At 39.0% G+C, this 19983-nt stretch overlaps 2 protein-coding genes across 22 annotated transcripts in view; one reads left to right on the top strand and one right to left on the bottom strand.

Annotated features, from left to right (window-relative positions):
• LOC120300205 overlaps window positions 1-19983 on the bottom strand; it is a 111154-nt gene that overhangs the window by 10286 nt on the left and 80885 nt on the right. For 5 of the 15 annotated variants that reach the window (XR_005554591.1, XR_005554587.1, XR_005554588.1 and 2 more), the window contains 4 exons: window positions 15682-15815; window positions 13491-13635; window positions 2941-2965; window positions 59-2187 (listed from right to left, as the gene is read on the bottom strand). Coding sequence is in view for 9 of the 15 variants with exons in the window: in XM_039325918.1 (XP_039181852.1) it covers window positions 2774-2965; window positions 13491-13635 (337 nt within the window). In the remaining 6 variants the exon portion in view is untranslated. The other 10 variants (XR_005554592.1, XM_039325925.1, XM_039325924.1 and 7 more) reach the window with 6 other exon arrangements.
• The window catches only part of LOC120300202 (phosphodiesterase 4D interacting protein), a 247225-nt gene that overhangs the window by 162882 nt on the left and 64360 nt on the right, over window positions 1-19983 (top strand). For all 7 annotated transcript variants that reach the window (XM_039325907.1, XM_039325906.1, XM_039325904.1 and 4 more), the window contains one exon: window positions 16552-16640. In XM_039325907.1, the coding sequence (XP_039181841.1) occupies window positions 16552-16640 (89 nt within the window). The remainder of the gene's footprint in view (window positions 1-16551; window positions 16641-19983) is intronic.

Below are 19983 nucleotides of genomic sequence, written 5' to 3'. Positions count from 1 at the left end.
AAGATAAAAAAATATATATCATTGAAATTTTAAATGATAGTACAGATTCTATGTTGTATTAATTCAGATAGTACAGGTTTAATGTTGGTAACTTATGTTGGAAAGGAATCCTATCATACATACATATCTTCTCTAGGAAACAGTAAGGAAGGTACCCACCAAAATCATTTGAAATTCCTCATAATTTTGAATATTGTTACATACAGGTTTCAAAATCACATTAGTGTTTCAACATTTTGTTTTGAATGAGAGCATTCTTCAGTCATGTATTAGCTTATATTAGATTATGTTTTTTAAAAATATGTTATTTCACATGAAACATATTTGCTACTGAATATCATTAAAACTTTGTATATATTCTGGTATATAAAGGGTGTCAGAGTAAACATCAAAGTTTGCTCCCTGTTTCATTCACTTCATAAACATCCAACATGTCATATGTCAGTATAATTATTCCCCCCTCCCTCATTCATTCAATCAATTCAAGTAAAGGAATATTAGGATCAGAAAGATATTCATTAAATCATCAGGATTGATTTAGTCCTGCTGATATAAATCTCTTTTTCTTCACAAATTTTAGAATACTGAAGTCTGATGACAAGAAAAATATGCAAGGACAATCAATAAACTACCATCATTTTCCCCAGGTATATGAAATTGTTATGTGCTTCTGGCTACTTTCCTTCGTGACCAGAGGCAAGCTCGCCTGACCAATAACCAGCCAAGACACAGTAAAGGCCTTTTGTTTCACTTATTGCAATAAGCAGGGAGAGAAGCTATCAAAGCTTGGTTCTCTCTAAAGTTCCAACCCAAAATATTCTCTTTGTTCCCCATGTAACCCCTATGAGGTTACACTCTTCCTGACTGCCTCCTACATATTTCCTGCTATATACTAAATCATACATCACATGTACATTAAAATTAGGAGATAATTTTTTGCAAGATGTGTCAAGCTTTGGAGAATAGGTCAACCCTTGTTCTTTGTGAGAGCTCATCAAATACTGGAAGCCTGCTATCATATCATTTCTAGTCCTTCTCTTTGTTAGATTGGATATACCTAGTTCCCTACATTCTTCATATGGCTTAGTCTTCATACCCTTTATCATCTTTGCTGCTCTTCTCTGCACTCTTTCTAATTTTTCAGCATCAGTTTTGTATTGAGGTGACCAGATCTGGACGCAGTACTCCAAGTGTGGTCTCATTATTGCAGTGAATTGTGAATCCATCCGGTGGTGATACTTTCCATCCCGTGTTGTTCTACCTTACCAAATAGGCTACAATCTACTTTGTCAAGTGCCTTACTGAAGTCTAAGGATCCTATGTCTACAGCATTTCCTTGTTCCACTAATTCTCTTTGTCAAAGAAGACAATAATTTAATAGCTGCTTTTGTTTTTTTAAAGTATACAGTACCCAAAACACCCTAAATTCAAAAGCATAAAAAATAATAATTACTTCAAAAATTAAATCAATGAGAAATAGAAACAAAACAAACAGTAGTTTGGATAACAGTAAAGATGTTTTGGATGGCAGAGACTGATATAGGGATGGTGAATTCATGATTCAGCACCAAATTGGCAAAGTCAGAATATTACTTTCTTGTGGGAGCTGGGAAGGCCTTTGATGTTTGCTTTGTTTTGTTTTTAATTTCACTAAGATTGCTTTGTGCTTATATAAAAGGTTTTGAAACTTTGCATTTTGAAATTTTTTTGATCTATCATCATAATAAGATGTTTTGATTTTTTTGATTTGTATCTCAAAATGTTAGCAAATACTAGAGCCAATTTTTAGCTTGAATCTTTTGAACAGCAAAACTCTTTGGTCATTTTAGGGATTTATTTGATTGTATAAAAAAACGCGCACTACTACTTTCTGTGGTCAACGGGAAAATTATCCTCCACCATGTGTTCCAGATTTACTGTAAAATTGATAGTCTTTCAGGGACTACAGATATTTTCAATCTTTCATTGCAGCAGGCAGCGGTTCCATTGTGTTTTAAGACTGCCATTATTTTGCCAGTACCAAAAAGGTCTTAATGATTATCATCCAATTGCACTTATGTCCATCATTATGAAATGTTTTGAAAAGTTGATAAAGGACTTTTATCATTTGACTCACTTCAGTTTTCTTACTGCCCAAATCGTTCCACAGAAGATGCTATTTCCTCTTCTCCATCTGAGCTTGGCACACTTAAAGGAAAGAAATACTCACATGTGAATGCTGTTTGTCGACTTTAGTTCAACATTTAATATAATCGTTCCTCAAAATTTAGTAGATAATCTGTAGATAAACTGGGCCTTTTAGGCTTCAATTGCTTTGTGCAACTAGGCTTTGATTTTCTCACTGATAGGCCCCAGTTTGTGCGAGTTGGGACTAATATTTCTAACACCATGTTCTTGAGCTCAGGGCTGTGTCCTAAGTCCGCTGTTATTTACAACCATGATTGTTGTGAAGTACGCAGTTGATGCAACAGCAATGGTGGGCCTTATTTAGGATGATAATGAGGATGATTACCGGAAACAGTGGGTTTGATGAACTGGTATTAATAAAAACCACCTGGTTTTAAATGTAGGAAAAACAAAAGAGATCATTGTTGATTTCAGAAAAGGCAGGCATTGCCATACATCTCTTTGTATTAACAATTCAACTATGGAGGTGGTTAGTAGTATCAGGTTTTTGGCTGTGTGGCTGATGAGCAGGTTAGCTTGTGCACTGGGGAAACAGCAGTGTCTGCATTTTCTGTATCATGACAAGAGCACATCTTCTTTGGAAGTATTATTGTTTCGAACAGGAAGGCTGTGCAGAAATGGTGAGGATGGCATAAAAGATTATTGGAGGTTCACTTCCTTCTATCCAGATGTAGCATATAAGCTGCTTGACCAGGGTCTGCAGTATTGTCTTAGATGCTACATATCCTCTCCACGACCAATTTTGTTTCTTACCTTCTGGGAGGAGGCTTCGCAGCATCTGAAGCAGAAAAATAGATTCTGTAATAGTTTATACCATATAGTATCAACCTTGTTAACTTTCAGGACTCTTTTTTCCACTATGTATTCTAAATTGTCTGTACATATATATACAGATATACAGTAAGTAAATATAATTGTATAAACACACACACACACACACACACACAAACATACATACATACATACATACATACATACATACATATATATATATATATATATGTTTTCTGAGGTTTTCGCGGGTATTTGTATTGCTGCTCAAAGCACGAAGCTGAAAGCACCAGCCTGAATATGACGAATGGGACTTCGTCGAAACATCACCAAGACACTCCCAATTTTACGCGGGAGAAAACCCGAACATATATATATATATATGTTTGCCGGGAGAAATATCAACAACCTAAGATATGCAGATGATACCACTCTAATGGCAGAAAGTGAAGAGGAACTAAAGAGCCTCTTGATGCGGGTGAAGAAGGAGAGTGCAAAAGTTGGCTTGAAACTCAACATTAAGAAAACCAAAATCATGGCATCCGGCCCTCTCAATTCCTGGCAAATAGATGGGGAAGAAATGGAGGTAGTGACAGATTTTATTTTTCTGGGCTCCAAGATCACCTCAGATGGGGACTGCAGCCAAGAAATTAAAAGACGCTTGCTCCTGGGGAGGAAAGCTATGGCAAATCTAGACAGCATACTAAAAAGCAGAGACATCACCCTGCCAACAAAAGTACGTATAGTCCAGGCCATGGTTTTCCCAGTTGCAATGTATGGCTGTGAAAGTTGGACCATAAGAAAGGCTGAGCGCAAAAGAATTGAGGCCTTTGAACTATGGTGCTGGAGAAGACTCCTGCGAGTCCCTTGGACTGCAAGGCGTTCAAACCGGTCAGTCCTAGAAGAGATCAACCCCGACTGCTCTTTAGAAGGCCAGATCCTGAAGTTGAAACTCAAGTACTTTGGCCACCTAATGAGAAGGAAGGATTCACTGGAGAAGAGCCTAATGCTGGGAAAGATTGAGGGCAATAGAAGAAGGGGACGACAGAGAATGAGATGGCTGGATGGAGTCACTGAAGCAGTAGGTGTGAATTTAAATGGACTCCAGAAGATGGTAGAGGACAGGAAGACCTGGAGGAATGTTGTCCATGGGGTCGCGATGGGTCGGACATGACTTCGCAATTAACAACAACAACAGCATAGGTCTTGGTGTATTCGGGTCTTTTCCCGTGTAAGATTGAGAGTATTTTGGCAACGTTTTGACGAGGTCCCACTCGTCATCTTCAGGCTGGGGTCTTTGGCTTCGTGCTTGTGCGAGCAAACTCTTTGCTCGCACAAGCACGAAGCCGAAGACCCCAGCCTGAAGATGACGAGTGGACCTCATTGAAACGTCACCAAGATACTCTCAATCTTACACGGGAAAAGACCCGAATACACCAAAACCTGAATACCTATACCCGTGAAAATCTATTTATATATATTTTCACTATATATATATGTATGTATGTATGTATGTATGTATGTATGTATGTATGAATGTATGTATGTATGTGTGTATATATATATACACACACACACACACACACACACACACACACACACAGGTCCAGAAATATTGGGACATAGACACAATTTGAACATCTTTGGCTCTATACACCACCACAATGGAGTTGGAATGAAACAAACACAATGTGCTTTAACTGCAGACTGTCAGCTTTAATTTGAGGGTATGTCCATCCAACTCAGGTGAACGGGGTAGGACTTACAGCAATTTGAATATGTGCCTCCCACTTGTTAAGGGACCAAAGGTAATGGGACAGAATAATAATCATAAATCAAACTTTCCCTTCTTAATACTTGATTGCAAATCCTTTGCAGTCAATCACAGCCTGAAGTCTGGAATGCATAGACATCACCAGATGCTGGGTTTCATCCCTGATGATGCTCTGCCAGGCCTCTACTGCAACTGTCTTCAGTTCCTGCTTGTTCTTGGGGCATTTTCCCTTCAGTTTTGTCTTCAGCAAGTGAAATGCATGCTCAATTGGATTCAGGTCAGGTGATTGACTTGGCCATTGCATAACATTCCACTTCTGTCCCTTCACAAGCTCTTTGGTTGCTTTTGCAGTATGCTTTGGGTCATTGTCCATCTGCACTGTGAAGCGCCGTCCAATGAGTTCTGCAGCATTTGGCTGAATGTGAGCAGATAATATTGCCTGAAACACTTCAGAATTCATCCTGCTGCTTTTGTCAGCAGTCACATCATCAATAAATACAAGAGAACCAGTTCCATTGGCAGCCATACATGCCCACGCCATGACACTACCACCACCATGCTTCACTGATGAGGTGGTATGCTTAGGATCATGAGCAGTTCCTTTCCTTCTCCATACTCTTCTCTTCCCATCACTCTGGTACAAGTTGATCTTGGTCTCATCTGTCCATAGGATCTTGTTCCAGAACTGTGAAGGCTTTGTTAGATGTTGTTTGGCAAACTCTAATCTGGCCTTCTTGTTTTTGAGGCTCACCAATGGTTTACATCTTGTGGTGAACCCTCTGTATTCACTCTGGTGAAGTCTTCTCTTGATTGTTGACTTTGACACACATACACCTACCTCCTGGAGAGTGTTCTTGATCTGGCCAACTGTTGTGAAGGGTGTTTTCTTCACCAGGGAAAGAATTCTTCGGTCATCCACCACAGTTGTTTTCCATGGTCTCCTGGGTCTTTTGGTGTTGCTGAGCTCATCGGTGCATTCCTTCTTTTTGAGAATGTTCCACACAGTTGTTTTGGCCATGCCTAATGTTCTTGCTATCTTTCTGATGGGTTTGTTTTGTTTCTTCAGCCTAATGATGGCTTGCTTCACTGATAGTGACAGCTCTTTGGATCTCATCTTGAGAGTTGACAGCAACAGATTCTAAATGCAAATAGCACACTTGAAATGAACTCTGGGCCTTTTATCTGCACATTGTAATTGGGGTAATGAGGGAATATCACACACCTGGCCATGGAACAGCTGAGAAGCCAATTGTCCCATTACCTTTGGTCCCTTAACAACTGGGAGGCACATATGCAAACTGCTGTAAGTCCTACCCCGTTCACCTGAGTTGGATGTACATACCCTCAAATTAAAGCTGACAGTCTGCAGTTAAAGCACATTGTGTTTGTTTCATTCCAACTCCATTGTGGTGGTGTATAGAGCCAAAGATGTTCAAATTGTGTCTATGTCCCAATATTTCTGGACCTGATTATATGTATGTATGTATGTATGTATGTATGTATGTATGTATGTATGTAAAAAAGACATACTGATCTCCAGAACAGAGAATTTTATTAGGCACTTAAGCTTTCATTAGACACTGGTAACATTATCAAAGTGTAAGCTAACACTTTGATAATGTTAGCAGTGGCTAATAAAAGCTTAGTGCATAATACAATTCTCTGTCCCAGAGATTAGTATGTCTTTTTTAAAAATAAATGTACCTGGGACTCGGATTTTTAGAATAGTTTTTGATATATATTGGAAACTATTCTAAAAATCCGAGTCCCAGGTACATTTGTCTGTAAAAAAGGCACACTAATACACTAATCTCCGGGACAGAAAGTTTTATTAAGCACTAAGCTTTCGTTAGCCTCCTGCTAACATTGTCAAAGTGTAAGCTAACATTGGGAAGACTTTGTTTTTATAGCCCTTTAAGTGTCTGTAATTTGGTCATTGAGCATGTAATAGGTCCGTCTGTCCGCCGCTCACATGTGAGTATCTATCTCAATTCAGTTGATCTCAATCTGGTTGCACTGGGGCGGCGAGAGCAGGGCAGAGGCCAGCCAATGCAACCGGATTGAGATCAACAGAATTTGGAGCACAAAATGAAGCAGGGCACAGGGATTGGAATGCTAAAGTAGGAAGCCAAAAGATAGCTAGAATAACAGGCAAGTTTGGCCTTGGAGTACAAAATGAAGCAGGGCACAGGCTGAGAGATTTTTTTCAAGAGAATATGATGGCCATAGCAAACACTCTTTTCCAACAACCCAAGAGACAGCTCTACGCATGGGCATTACCAGACAGTCAACACAAGAATCAGATTGACCGTGTGCTCTGCAGCCAAAGATGGAGAAGCTCTATACAGTCAGTAAAAACAAGACCAGGAGCTGACTGTGGCTCAGATCATGAGCTTCTCATTGCAAAATTTAGGCTTAAATTGAAGAAAGTAGGGAAAAGCACTAGGCCACTCAAGTATGAACTAAATCATATCCCTGATTAATATACAGTAGAGGTGACAAATAGATTTAAGGAATTAGATCTGATAGAGTGCCTGAAGAACTATGGATGGAGGTTCGCAACATTGTACAAGAGGTAGCAACCAAAACCATCCCAAAGAAAAAGAAATGCAAGAAAGCAAAATGGCTGTCTGAGGAAGCTTTGCAAATAGCTGAGTAAAGAAGGGAAGTAAAAGGCAAGGCAGAAAAAGATACACCCAACTGAATGCAGAATTCCAGAGAATAGCTAGAAGAGATAAGAATGCCCTCTTAAATGAACAGTGCAAAAAAATAGAAGAAAACAATAGAATAGGGAGAACCAGAGATCTCTTCAAGAAAATTGGAGATATGAAGAGAACGTTTCATGCAAAGATGGGCATGGTAAAGGACCAAAATGGCAGGGACCTAACAGAGGCAGAAGAGATTAAGAAGAGGTGGCAAAATTACACAGAACTATGCAAGAATGAGCTTAGCGTCCCTGATAACCACGATGGGGTAGTCACTGACCTCAAGCCAGACATCCTAGAATGTGAAGTGAAATAGGGCTTAGGAAACTGAGCAACAACAAAGCTAGTGGAGGTGACAGTATTCCAGCTGAACTATTCAAAATCTTAAAAGACAATGCAGTAAAAGTGCTACATTCAATTTGCCAGCAAATTTGGAAAACTCAACAGTGGCCACAGGATTGGAAAAGGTCAGTTTACATTCCAATTCCAAAGAAAGGCAATGCCAAAGAATGTTCAAACTATTACACCATTGCACTCATTTCACATGCAAGTAAAGTTATGCTTAAAATCCTACAAGCTAGACTCCAGCAGTACGTGGATCGAGAACTTCCAGAAGTACAGGCAGAATTTCGAAGAGACAGAGGAACTAGAGATCAAATTGCCAACATATGCTGGATCATGGAGAAAGCTAGGGAGTTCCAGAAAAACATCTACTTCTGCTTCATTGACTATGCTAAAGCCTTTGATTGTGTGGATCACAACAAATTGTGGCAAATTCTTAAAGAGATGGGAGTACCAGACCATCTTATTTGTCTCTTGAGAAACCTATATGTGGGTCAAGAAGCAATAGTGAGAACTGGACACGGAACCACTGATTGGTTCAAAATTGGGAAAGGAGTCCGGCAAGGCTGTATACTGTCGCCCTGCCTATTTAACTTATATGCAGAGCACATCATGAGAAAGGCAGGGTTAGATGAATCAAAAGTTGGAATTAAGGTTGCAGGGAGAAATATCAACAATCTAAGATATGCAGATGATACCACTCTAATGGAAGAAAGCGAAGAGGAACTAAAGAGCCTCTTGATGTAGGTGAAGAAGGAGAGTGCAAAAGTGTGCTTGAAACTTAACATTAAGAAAACCAAGATCATGGCATCCGGCTCTCTCAATTCCTGGCAAATAGATGGGGAAGAAATGGATGTAGTGACAAATTTTATATTCCTGGGCTCCAAGATCACCACAAATGGGGACTGCAGCCAAGAAATAAAAGATGCTTGCTCCTGGGGAGGAAAGCTATGGCAAATCTAGACAGCATACTAAAAAGCAGAGACATCACCCTGCCAACAAAAGTGCGTATAGTCAAGGCCATGGTTTTCCCAGTTGCAAAGTATGGCTGTGAAAGTTAGACCATAAGAAAGGCTGAGTGCCAAAGAATGGAGGCCTTGGAACTATGGTGCTGGAGAAAACTCCTAGGAGTCCCCTGGACTGCAAGGCGCTCAAACCAGTCAGTCCTGAGGAGATCAACCTTAACTGCTCTTTAGAAGGCCAGATCCTGAAGTTGAAACTCAAGTACTTTGGCCACCTAATGAGAAGGAAGGACTCACTGGAGAAGAGCCTAATGCTGGGAAAGATTGAGGGCAATAGAAGAAGGGGACGACAGAGAAAGAGGTAGCTGGATGGAGTCACTGAAGCAGTAGGCGTGAGCTTAAACGGACTTCAGAAGATGGTAGAGGACAGGAAGGCCTGGAGGAACGTTGTCCATGGGGTCGCGATGGGTCAGACACGACTTCGCAACTAACAGCACAGAAATTGATGTCTTCAAAAAAAAAAGCCTGCCAAATCAGTTTTTCTCCCTATAAGGTTGAGATCTAAAAAAACAAGTTGGGTTTTGAAATACTGGCTGATTACTAGCACCAGGAATTTGAAAGGCAGCACCAGGAATTTGAAAGGCAAGAGTTTATTACATTTTTTGTAGTAACGATCTAAGGGCAACAGTTCCAGGCAATAATGGTGAGGTGTTGGTGAGGGACTGGTACACTCTTTGTAGCAAATTTATTTGAAGCCAACCTTCTACCAATGGACTTGCAAACTGTCCAAATAAATATCAGCCATTGTACAATTTGCAAAAGATTAGTCATTATTAGATATACTGGAATTGTCTGAAATTATTCCTGAACAGTAGCCAACATTTAGATATCTCCTTTTTGTAGAGATTTTGTCACCTACTCAGATTATAGAGGCAGAACAGTGCAGTATGTCTGACAACATGGCTGTATGGAATGCTGTGTTACCCCTTTCCTTTGCTTCCATCAAAATGGTAATTTTAGCATGGATACAAACAATTTCATCTCTGTACAGTGCATATTGGTTATTATGGCCTTTCAGAAATACAGATTGTTCTACTACACTCTGCACCCAGGAATCAAGAGTAATAGTAATGAAAACAATTGATAAAATATTCTTTAGAAATCCTGCTAAAGGGTATGATGCCTGGAACTATGTCATATCCTGTATACTTAGTGATTTCATGTTGTTTGTCTTGTAATTGAATGTTACAGAACTATGGTACTGAAACAAGGTTCTACCAAGTTCAGTGTTTCTACAAAATGAGTATTTGTTGTTCTGAGAGAGAGAGAGAGAGAGAGAGAGAGAGAGAGAGAGAGAGAGAGAGAGAGAGAGAGAGAGAGAGAGAGAATTTTGATTATGTGACCATGGGGAATGTGCAATGGTCATAAGTGTAAAAAACGGTTATAAGTCGTCTCAGCACTGTTGTAACTTTGAACAATCACTAAATGAACTGTGGTAAGTCAAGGACTACATGTATATCCTGCTTTTTGGCTTCCATAAAGTAATACAGTACAGGTCTCCTATCATAACCCTTCATAAATCTTTTCAAGCAGCTCTTCTGAGCTCTCCCAAAAAACAATTATTGCTATCTCTGAGTCATCCCTAGCTTGTCTTGGTGCCACAAGTATCTTCTCCCCTTTCCTCCACCATCCTTACTGGCCTAACTCCAGTAGGATAGCATGATCGCTTCTGTCAGACACTGGTGAGCTACTCAAAGCCCATGGGAAGCCCTTTTATTGTGCAGCTTTCCCCAGTCTACAAACTGTCACTTATGGGCTAGGGTGGATGCACAAGGTGGTATACTTATGCAGCTCCTAAGATTTGCATAAATACAAAAAAGGGGGGAAATACTTTTGAGGAAGGCTTCTCAACTCCTCAATGAGGATAAAACATTTCCAATAGTCACAGCATAATGATTGGTTGCATTGGAGAAGAGAGAAGAGATACAATAGAGTATCTAGGAGGGAAAGCACGATTCTTGCATTTTAATGCACATTTATTGATAGAATAAAAGGAAAAGGAAGTTGTCCTACATTTAATAGTAAAAGGAGAGACTCTAGAAACAAGAGATATGAGGACCAGTCTGGTACAGTGATGCAGTTGCTGGGTTTGAAACCTGGTCCCTGTGAGTTCTAGGCCTCCCTTTAGGACCGGGTATTAAACTGGTGATTTTGAGCTAGTCATTCTCTCTGAGTCCAATTCACTTCACAGCATTGTGCAGAAAATAGGAGGTAGAACATTATGTATTTTTGTCAGTTTAGCCATCTATCCATCCATCATCTATAAAATGTTTATAATTTTAAAGTTTTGAGGACTTGTATTATAGAAAAGTCATTCAAAATCAAGATACATAGAAGTTAGTCATTTAAATGACTAATACACAGGGGAAAAAATGTGAGTAGCAAAAGGTACAGAAATTAATCACAAGTAATTTACTATGCTCAAACATTTATTATTGTCTCACAAGTTGTGAATGCTCCAACACTGGAAGTTTTTAAGAAGAGATTGGATAGCCGCTTGTCTGAAATGGTATAGGGTTTCCTGCCTATACCTAGAAGACCTCCAAGGTCCCTTCCAACTGTCTATTCTATTCTATTCTATTCTATTCTATTCTATTCTATTCTATTCTATTCTATTCTATTCTATTCTTTTAATTGTGTAAGACTTTCTTATTCTTTTTTCAACTAATCTCATCCCTAGCTGTGAATGCAGGAATGTTGGGGCTCCCACAAAATTTATTTCTGTTTTTAGCATTCTTGCCCTTCTGGCTGTTTGGCTTGGGAAAAGAACATCAGGAAGCCAAGATTTTCCCTCTGGAAAAGAAATGAAGATCATAGGGTTAGAAGTAGGAAGGATTAGTACCATGAGAACTGAAGTTCCAAATAAAATGGTCTAGGGCAGGGGTCCCCAACCTCCAGTCCTTGGACCAGTACTGGGCCATGGCATGCCGGCAACCGGTCCGCACAAACAAGCAAAGTCCCCTCCACAGGATGCAGGCAGCACACAAAACCATGCCTCCTTTGGTCCACAGAAAAACCTCTCTACAGAACCGATGCCTGGTGCCCAAAAGGTTGGGGACCTCCGGTCTAGGGAATGCGTCTGTAGAATGGGATGAAAGATTTTCCTAAGCAAGAAATAGAACTTGCTGTTCATTTTGTATTAATTTCAAGAATTGTGAACCAGATGTGCATGCTTTAGAACTTGCCAGTTAACAATGAAGTGATCAAGGAATCTTTTCAAAGTTCTAGAGGCTATCATGATTATACATCACGTCCTTATCCTTACTATAACAGTTTCATTCATTCAACATGTGGACTCAGGCTTTGAGCTACACCAAGGCCTCTTTTCTTTTGTGAGCCAATCTTTTGGAATTAATTTGAGAGTCATTGTGGAGGTAAAGACAAGGAAGCTTTCTTGTGAATCCCCAAATCCCGAGATCTCAAATCTTACTGCAATTATTTTGGCTCTCCAAAGAAAGGATCTACTCTATTAAGTTCCCAGAGACTCACTGATTAGCAGCAATTCAAAAAAGAAATACTTTAGCCTTCATAGATCAGTTACTCATTACAATCAAGGTGAGTCTTAGGAAATACTTCTGAGCAAATATCTCTCCAATAGTAATACTGACTCAATAACTGGTTACAGTATATGTTGTTAGAATTTTTAACGGAAATAATATTTTAGTTAACTTTTTTATATGGACAATAACTATATCCTGAATTGATCCCATTGTTGTGGAAAGCCAGGAAAAAGTCAGATTTCAGACATCAATGTTACTACTATTGACTTACAACTTACAACCACAATTGAGCCCAAAATTTCTATTGCCAAGTGAGAGAGTTGTTAGTGAGTTTTGTCCCATTTTACGACCTTTCTTGCCATGGTTGTTAAGTGAAATAAATCTGGTTGTAAAGTGAATCTGGCTTCTCCATTAACTTTGCTTGTCAGAAGATTGCAAAAGATGATCAGTGACCTGCAATATGAATTAGTTGCCAAGCATCTGAATTTTCATCAGATGACTATGGGGATACTGCAATGGCCGTAAATATGAAAAATGGTCATGTCACTTTTTTCAGTGCCAGTATAACTTTGTACAGTCACTAAATGAATGATTGTATTTCAAGGACCACCTGTACTAGTACAAAAGTACTCCTACAATGATCCTATCAGATGAATCTCTTTTACAATGTTTTATCTAATTTCTTTGTTTGAAGTTTTCTGTGAATTATTTGAATCAACATGGTAGTAATCTTCAATGCTGAGAAGATCTTGGGCTTCGATAGATTAAAACTCAGTTTTAATCCTTTTAGAAAGCCTTATTACTCTGCGCATCAGAAAAAAACATATAACAGGTTGGAGTAGAGAGAGCAAACTGGAATTTTACAGACATTTGTGGAGAAAGATCAGTCTATACCTCAGAAGTGAAGAACTGGGCACTCACAATTATGGAAATGCCTTTCAAACACCTAGAGAGGTTTATTTTTAAACCTTTTCAATTATTTCAATTATTCATGTAAAGTGACAGGGAAAGAATAATTTCATCTCACGACACCTGTTCTCTCATAAAGGGTTTGATTATTATAATTGTATCAGGTTTTATGAAGAATTAGGTTTGAGTTTTGTAGAATTACAGAAAGTTTGAATATTATTTAGTGTGATTGAGCAACATCAGTATCTCACCCTAAAGATACTGCTTGTGTACCCTTTACCTTGAAGATTAGGATTAATTTGCTTTTTTTTAGATGTTTAAACGATGAACTTGGTGAACGATTCAATTCAAGTGTCTCCTTCATAGAACTAGTTATATTCTGATGATCTCCACTCAGATGAGAGGGTGAGCCATTCCAACTTGGTCTGTTAGAAAAGAAAGTCTTTTGAATCCATTGTTAACAAAAGTACACTTTACTAAAACTAAGTGGTTACAGGGTAACAAAGCTGTATCTGACATTTTACACCCAAAGCATCTGGTTAACTTTTCCCTTCTTCCCACCTTATGTCTGATTATCTCAAAGTGTCCAATCACATTCAAACAAATTATTTTGGTAACAGTCCCTGGCTTGGTGGGCTGGATGGTCTCCCATTCCATTCCATAACCTTCAAACAGCCAGTGGCTCCCACAGGATGGCACGAAGAATAGTTTTGATTCCCCTCATCCCAACTTTCTTTTTACCTCCCTGCAGCTCCCTCCCCCCACTGCATATGGCAACCTGGCATCTGGCGAAGCATGGCTGGTATAGCCGGATGACAGTCCTGACATTCTGTCCCTCCCAGAAAAAAGGATTAAAGGGAGAAAGCAGACAAAAGGAAACAGGTTAAAAAGCAAATGTCATCTAGGTTTATCAGGTACAGGGAGTGAAACTGGCAGATGAGACGGGGCAAGCATACATGTGTCAGAAGGGGGGAAATCCAAAGAATTAGGTATTGTAGTTTGCCCCTGTAGGTGTGAGAAGCAAGAATGTCTTTGACTTCAAAGTACTGTTCTCCTTCAATCAGAATGGGTGGAGGTGGTGGTTTCATTGTGGGATGAAATGTGGCTGAGGTGAATGCAGGTTTCAACAGACTGTAGTGGAAAATGGGATAGATGCAACTACGGTTTTTTGGCAATTTTAGCTGTACCGTCACAGGGTTAATTACTCTGTTGATGGGGAAAGGCCCATTGAATTTCAGCCTGAATTTCTTAGAAGGCTGTCTACTGCAGAAATTTGGTGGAGAGGTACACTTCTCCAATTTGGAATTCCTTTTGCGGCACTCTCTTTTTGTCTGCATATTTCTTGTAAATGTTCCTCGTGTCCTTGTGGATGACTGGCCATGTATTTTGCAGGTTTTTGATACAATCAGCTAATGAGGCATTTTGGGGAGATTGTTGGGGAAGTTCTGGCATGGGGGAAAATTCTTGGCCAGTGGCCATGCAGAATGAGGCGAACCCAGTGCTACTATGAATAGAGTTATTGTACGCCATTTCTACAAATGGAAGGAGATTGCCCAATTATCTTGTTGGTAATTAACATAGCAGCAGAGGTATTGTTTCAGTACCCCATTCAAATGTTCACAAGCCCCATTAGTTTGAGGGTAGTGAGAGGAACTTTGGGATGATCCTGATAATTTCAAAACTTCCTGCCAAAATTTAGACATAAACTGCACCCTTCAATCAGAGATAGTTCTCTCCAGGGCTCCATGGAGCTATACATATATTGCAGAAATAGTTTTGCTTGAGTTCATGCCAAGAATATTTTGAGGCAAGCCACGAAATGCACCTGTTTAGAGAAGAGGTTGGTAATGGCCAAAATTATGATGTTTCCTGAACTTTCCAGTAGCATCGGACTCTTGCTTGCTGAAGACCTTTTCCAATCCCCTGTATTCTCTCAGGATGAGAAAAATTGACTCCTCTCATTCGTGAGCAAGCCACATCTTCCCCTTTCACTTTCTTAATACAGTAGCCAGCGTGAGGTGATTCAGCTTTACTTTCTCTGTGGGCTTTTTCTTGGAGTGCCTTGGGAATATTTTTAACAGTTTCTTCTTCCAGTATATTAATGGATTCCATTTTTCTAGCCAGGTAAGCCCAAGAACAGTATTGGGTCAGTCGTGCTAGGGCCCACGATGAAGCTTATGGTTTCCTTGTGGGACCATATCTTTAAAATGTTAAAAATGTGATAGGGCCTCCCCCTGCTAGAGTCCATCCACTTGGGAGAATGCTAGGAAAATACATATAGACAATGTACCATGAGGGATTCACAGGAGGGAAAACTTCATAACATTCTAGCTTCATATGAAGAAGCTTTTTGCAAGCAGTAATTGCAAAATGATGGCATATCAATATTTTTCCAATCAGGTATTCCCCTCCTTCCCTAATAGCAGTATAATGTTTGTACAGTGCTGCGGTAATGGAAAAGGGAGAGATACCTTCTAAACAATGCTTATCAAAGCTGTCTGGATCAGGACACACAAGCCCAGGTGGGAGGGGGAGTAATGCATACATTGAATCAGGAACCAGAATTCAGCCAATGGGAACACTGCCATCCACAAACTTTACAGGGCTGCAGTATTACAAAAGGAAAAACCAAATTACTTTGTTTCGGTTTCAAACAGAGCTGGAAATAAGCAGATTCAGTTCCTGTAACCATCTGTTGCTGTAAATTTGAACTTCCAAACTGAAAAACATTCAGATAGAGCTATGATTAATCTCTTTCCTTATTTTTCTATGTAGCTTGTTACTCATTTCCTGGCTCTCTTTTTTGCAGGTTATGCCCTTTGTGCTTTTGATCTTTTTCTTTTTTAATCTTATTGTTAATCTGTTACCATTAGATTAAGTCAAATTAAGTTAATTATTGCTAGATTCCTTAGCACTTGGAGACTTGCAAGGTTTTTCTTTTTTCCTGTTTTGTTTTATTAGTAAAGTCCTTAGCTGGAAAGGAGTTATATGCTATCTGTATAGTTTCTTGGCTGATCATAAATAAATTAACAGATTTTAGAACTGATTTGTAAATACTTGGATGCCCAAGAAAGAATAGACTTTAGATTGGGAATTAGAGAAAGAAAATCTCAGAGAGTAATGGCCAGCTATTTCTGTATGGTTGCCAAGACAATCCAGAAGGCAGATTTTTTTCAGATTAAACTTGAATTCAGTCACAAAGTTATTGTATTTTGTTGGTAAAAATCCAAAGCCAAGCTTGCTGATGATTCTACTGAAGATCTTGGATAAAATTTGATGCCTAGAAATCAAAGTACCTGAGATTCAAAATGATGATTCTCATTTTGTCACATCATGCCTAGATCTAACTACAGCTGATGACACTAAAGATACCAGCACTGAGTTTACAGATAGTATTGAAGAGGAAGTACAGCATTGCTCTCACCTACAGGTAAATTCCTAAAGCGTTCAAAGTGGGATATCTGCAATGATGGTAAGGACAATGATTGGGGGAAGTATACAAATGCTCAAAGTTTGTGGAACAAAAGGATGAACTTGAATTATTAGTACATGAGGGTAGATAAGATATAGTTGCATTATTGAAACTTTATGAGATGAAACCCATGACTGGAATATACTGATAGAAGGAGACAAACTGTTCAAAAAAGCAGATGCACCAGAGGAGGTGGAGTTGCATTATATGTAAAAGACTGCTATATTACTATAGAAATGTATGAAACCAAAAACTTCCTAGAATTCATATGGGTCAATATAAAAGAAAAAAAGAATAACGTTGCCGTAGGTGTATACTATAGGCCATCCAACCAAACAGAAAAAATAGATGTACTTTTTGCTAACCAATTAATAAATATATATGTAGGACGCACACTACAATAATAATGGGGGACTTTAATTACCTTGACATCAATCGACAGATTGGACAGGTTCCTGACCAACTTAGCTGACAACTTTTTCATCCAAAAGATAGAAGAGGGAACTAGAGGAACAATCATACTGGATTTAATTCTTACTAACAGAAAAGAAGTGATAGAAGGGATTGAAATTACAGGAAACTTGGATGAGAGTGACCATGTCATATTGGAATTCAATATAATGCAAACACAGGCAATAGAATATAATCATACCAGAGTTTTAGATTTTAAAAGAGCTGATTTTAGCAAACTCAGAGTTAGGGAAAGATTCCTTGGATGAAAATCCTAAAGGGGAAGACAACCCAAGAAACTTGGAAAACTGAAAAATATGATTATAAAAGCACAATACTACCAAAATAGAAAAAGAAATCCAAGAAGAAACCAGCACAGTTGCACAAAGATCTCTCTGATAAACTGAAAGACAAAAAGGATAAATACAAAAAATGGAAATAGGAACACAGGTAGTATATCAGCAGATAGCTAGAATCTGCAAAGATGAAGTCAGGAAAGTAAAGGCTCGGAATGAATAAAGACTTGCAACAAAAGTCAAAGATAATAAAAAAAAGAATTCAACTTTTAAATAACAAGTAAAAGATCAAAGGAACACAGTCCACTAAAGAGAGAAGATGGCAAGAAGTAACAGGCAGTAAAGAGAAAACGGAGCTGCTTAACTCATTCTTTGCATCAGTCTTCACAAAAAAAGAAATAATAGCCCAACTATAAATAGCCATAACATACCAAAAAAAACCTACTGCAAAAGACAAACTAGAAACAAAAATTAAAATAAGCAAGAAAATGATAAGAGAACAGCTGTCTGATCTTGATGAATATAAATCACTGGGACTTGATGGATTAAATCCCAAAGTTCTGAAGGAGCTGGCAGATGTCGTCTCAGAACTATTGTACCATATCTTTCAAAACTCCTGGAGCACCAGGAAACTACCTGAGGGTTGAAAAAGAGCTGATGTGGTTCCCATTTTTAAAAAAGGAGAGAAAAAAAAAAAGACCCAGGAAACTACAAACTACCCTGGAAGATACTGGAAAAGAATGAAAAAATAGATCTACCAACATCTAGAAACAAAATTATAACTAGAAGCAAGCACAGGTTTGTTAAAAAACAGATCTTGCCAAACCCATCTTATTTCATTCTTTGACAAAACTAAATTAGTAGACCAGTGAAATGCTGTGGACATAGTATACTTAGACTTCAGTAAGGCATTCAACAAAGGAGACCACAACCTACTTCCTGGTAAGCTAGAGAAATGTGGGATAGACAGTATCACCATCAGATGGATCTGGCTGACAGATTGCATTCAATGAGTAGTCTTTAATGGTACTATCTCTACATAGAGGGAATAAGCAGTGGGGTATCACAAGGTTCCGCCTTAGGCCCAGTACTTTTCAATACCTTCATCAATGACTTACATGAGGGAATAAAAGGGGAACTCATCAAATTTGCAGATGATACTAAGCTGGCAGGAATAACCAGCATCCTACATAATAGGCTCAAGAATGATCTAGAGAGACTGGAACACTGGGCCCTATCTAACAAAATGAAATTAATGTGGAGAAAAACAAGGTTTTAAACTTATACAGGAAAAATCAAGGGTACAAGTACAGATTAGGCAAAACCTGGCTCAAAAACAATCCGTGAGAGGGACTTTCAAATCCTAGTGAACGATCACTTAAACATGAGCCAGCAGTGTGCAGCAGCAGCCAAAAAAGCTAATACAGTCGTTGATTGTTTAACGAGAGGCATAGAATCAAAATCATGTGAAGTATTAGTACAACTTTATGAAACCTTAGTAAGACCACACATTGAATACTGCATCCAGTTTTGGTCGCCACTCAACAAAAAAGATGTTGAGACTTTGGAAAAAGTGCAGAGAACAGCAACAAAGATGATTAGGGGCCTGGAGGCTAAAACATATGAAGATCAGTTGCAAGAACTGGGCATAGTCTAGTGAAGAGAAGGACTAGGGATGACATGATAGCAGTGTTCCAATATTTGAGGGGCTGTCGCAGAGAGGAGAGGGACAACCTATTTTTCAAAGCACCCTGAAGGCCAGACAAGGAACAATGGATGTAAAATGATCAAGGAGAGATTCAAGCTAGAAATAAGGAGAACTTTTCTGACAGAGTAATCAACCAGTGGAACAGCTTGCCTTCAAAAGTTGTGGATGTTTCATCATTGGAGGCTTTCAAAAAGAGACTGGATAGCTGTGTCAGAAATGGTATAGGATCTCCTGCTTGAGCAGGGGTTGGACTAGATGACCTACAAGGTCCCTTCCAACTCTGTTATTCTGTTTTGAAGTCTCTATTGTTTTTCTTAGGAACCATATAATTGGCAAGGTGTGTGGAGGCCCAATTTGCTAAATCATGCTTTGAGAGAAAGTGTCAGACCTGCCCCTGACCTGTTCCTTAGGAAAAAAAGACCCTCGACTCCATTTGGTTGAAGTGATAGGTTCTTTTATTAAAGGATGCTGGTTGCAGTAAAGAGATTAGAACTAGGTTTCCCATGCGAAAAAGCTACAAAATGTTTCCCCTCATCCCAGCCCTCTACCCATGACCACTCCACCTTCAACTAATGAAGATTTTCCTAGGTATTTTGAGAATGCTGAGATGTTTGGGGTAATCCACATTCTTTTCTCAGGGTGCATGGCCTTGGGTGCTGGCACAAACTGGTTCCAAGCTGCCCTGTTCTTCAAATTGCCTGGAAATAATTCAAGGATCACATTGAGAATTTTTTTACAATTATAGAGGCTAAACTATATTCAATTGGTTGAAAAGCTTCTTACAGCAAACTATGAAGTCATCGACGATTCATTTTCTGCATTCACTTTTGGATTTCTTTCCTGAACA

The sequence above is a fragment of the Crotalus tigris genome, unplaced genomic scaffold, assembly GCF_016545835.1.
Source record: "Crotalus tigris isolate CLP2741 ecotype Arizona unplaced genomic scaffold, ASM1654583v1 scf7180000024339.11422700, whole genome shotgun sequence".
In the NCBI taxonomy this organism is placed as follows: Eukaryota; Metazoa; Chordata; class Lepidosauria; order Squamata; family Viperidae; genus Crotalus; species Crotalus tigris.
This window is presented reverse-complemented; position numbering and strand designations above follow the sequence as displayed.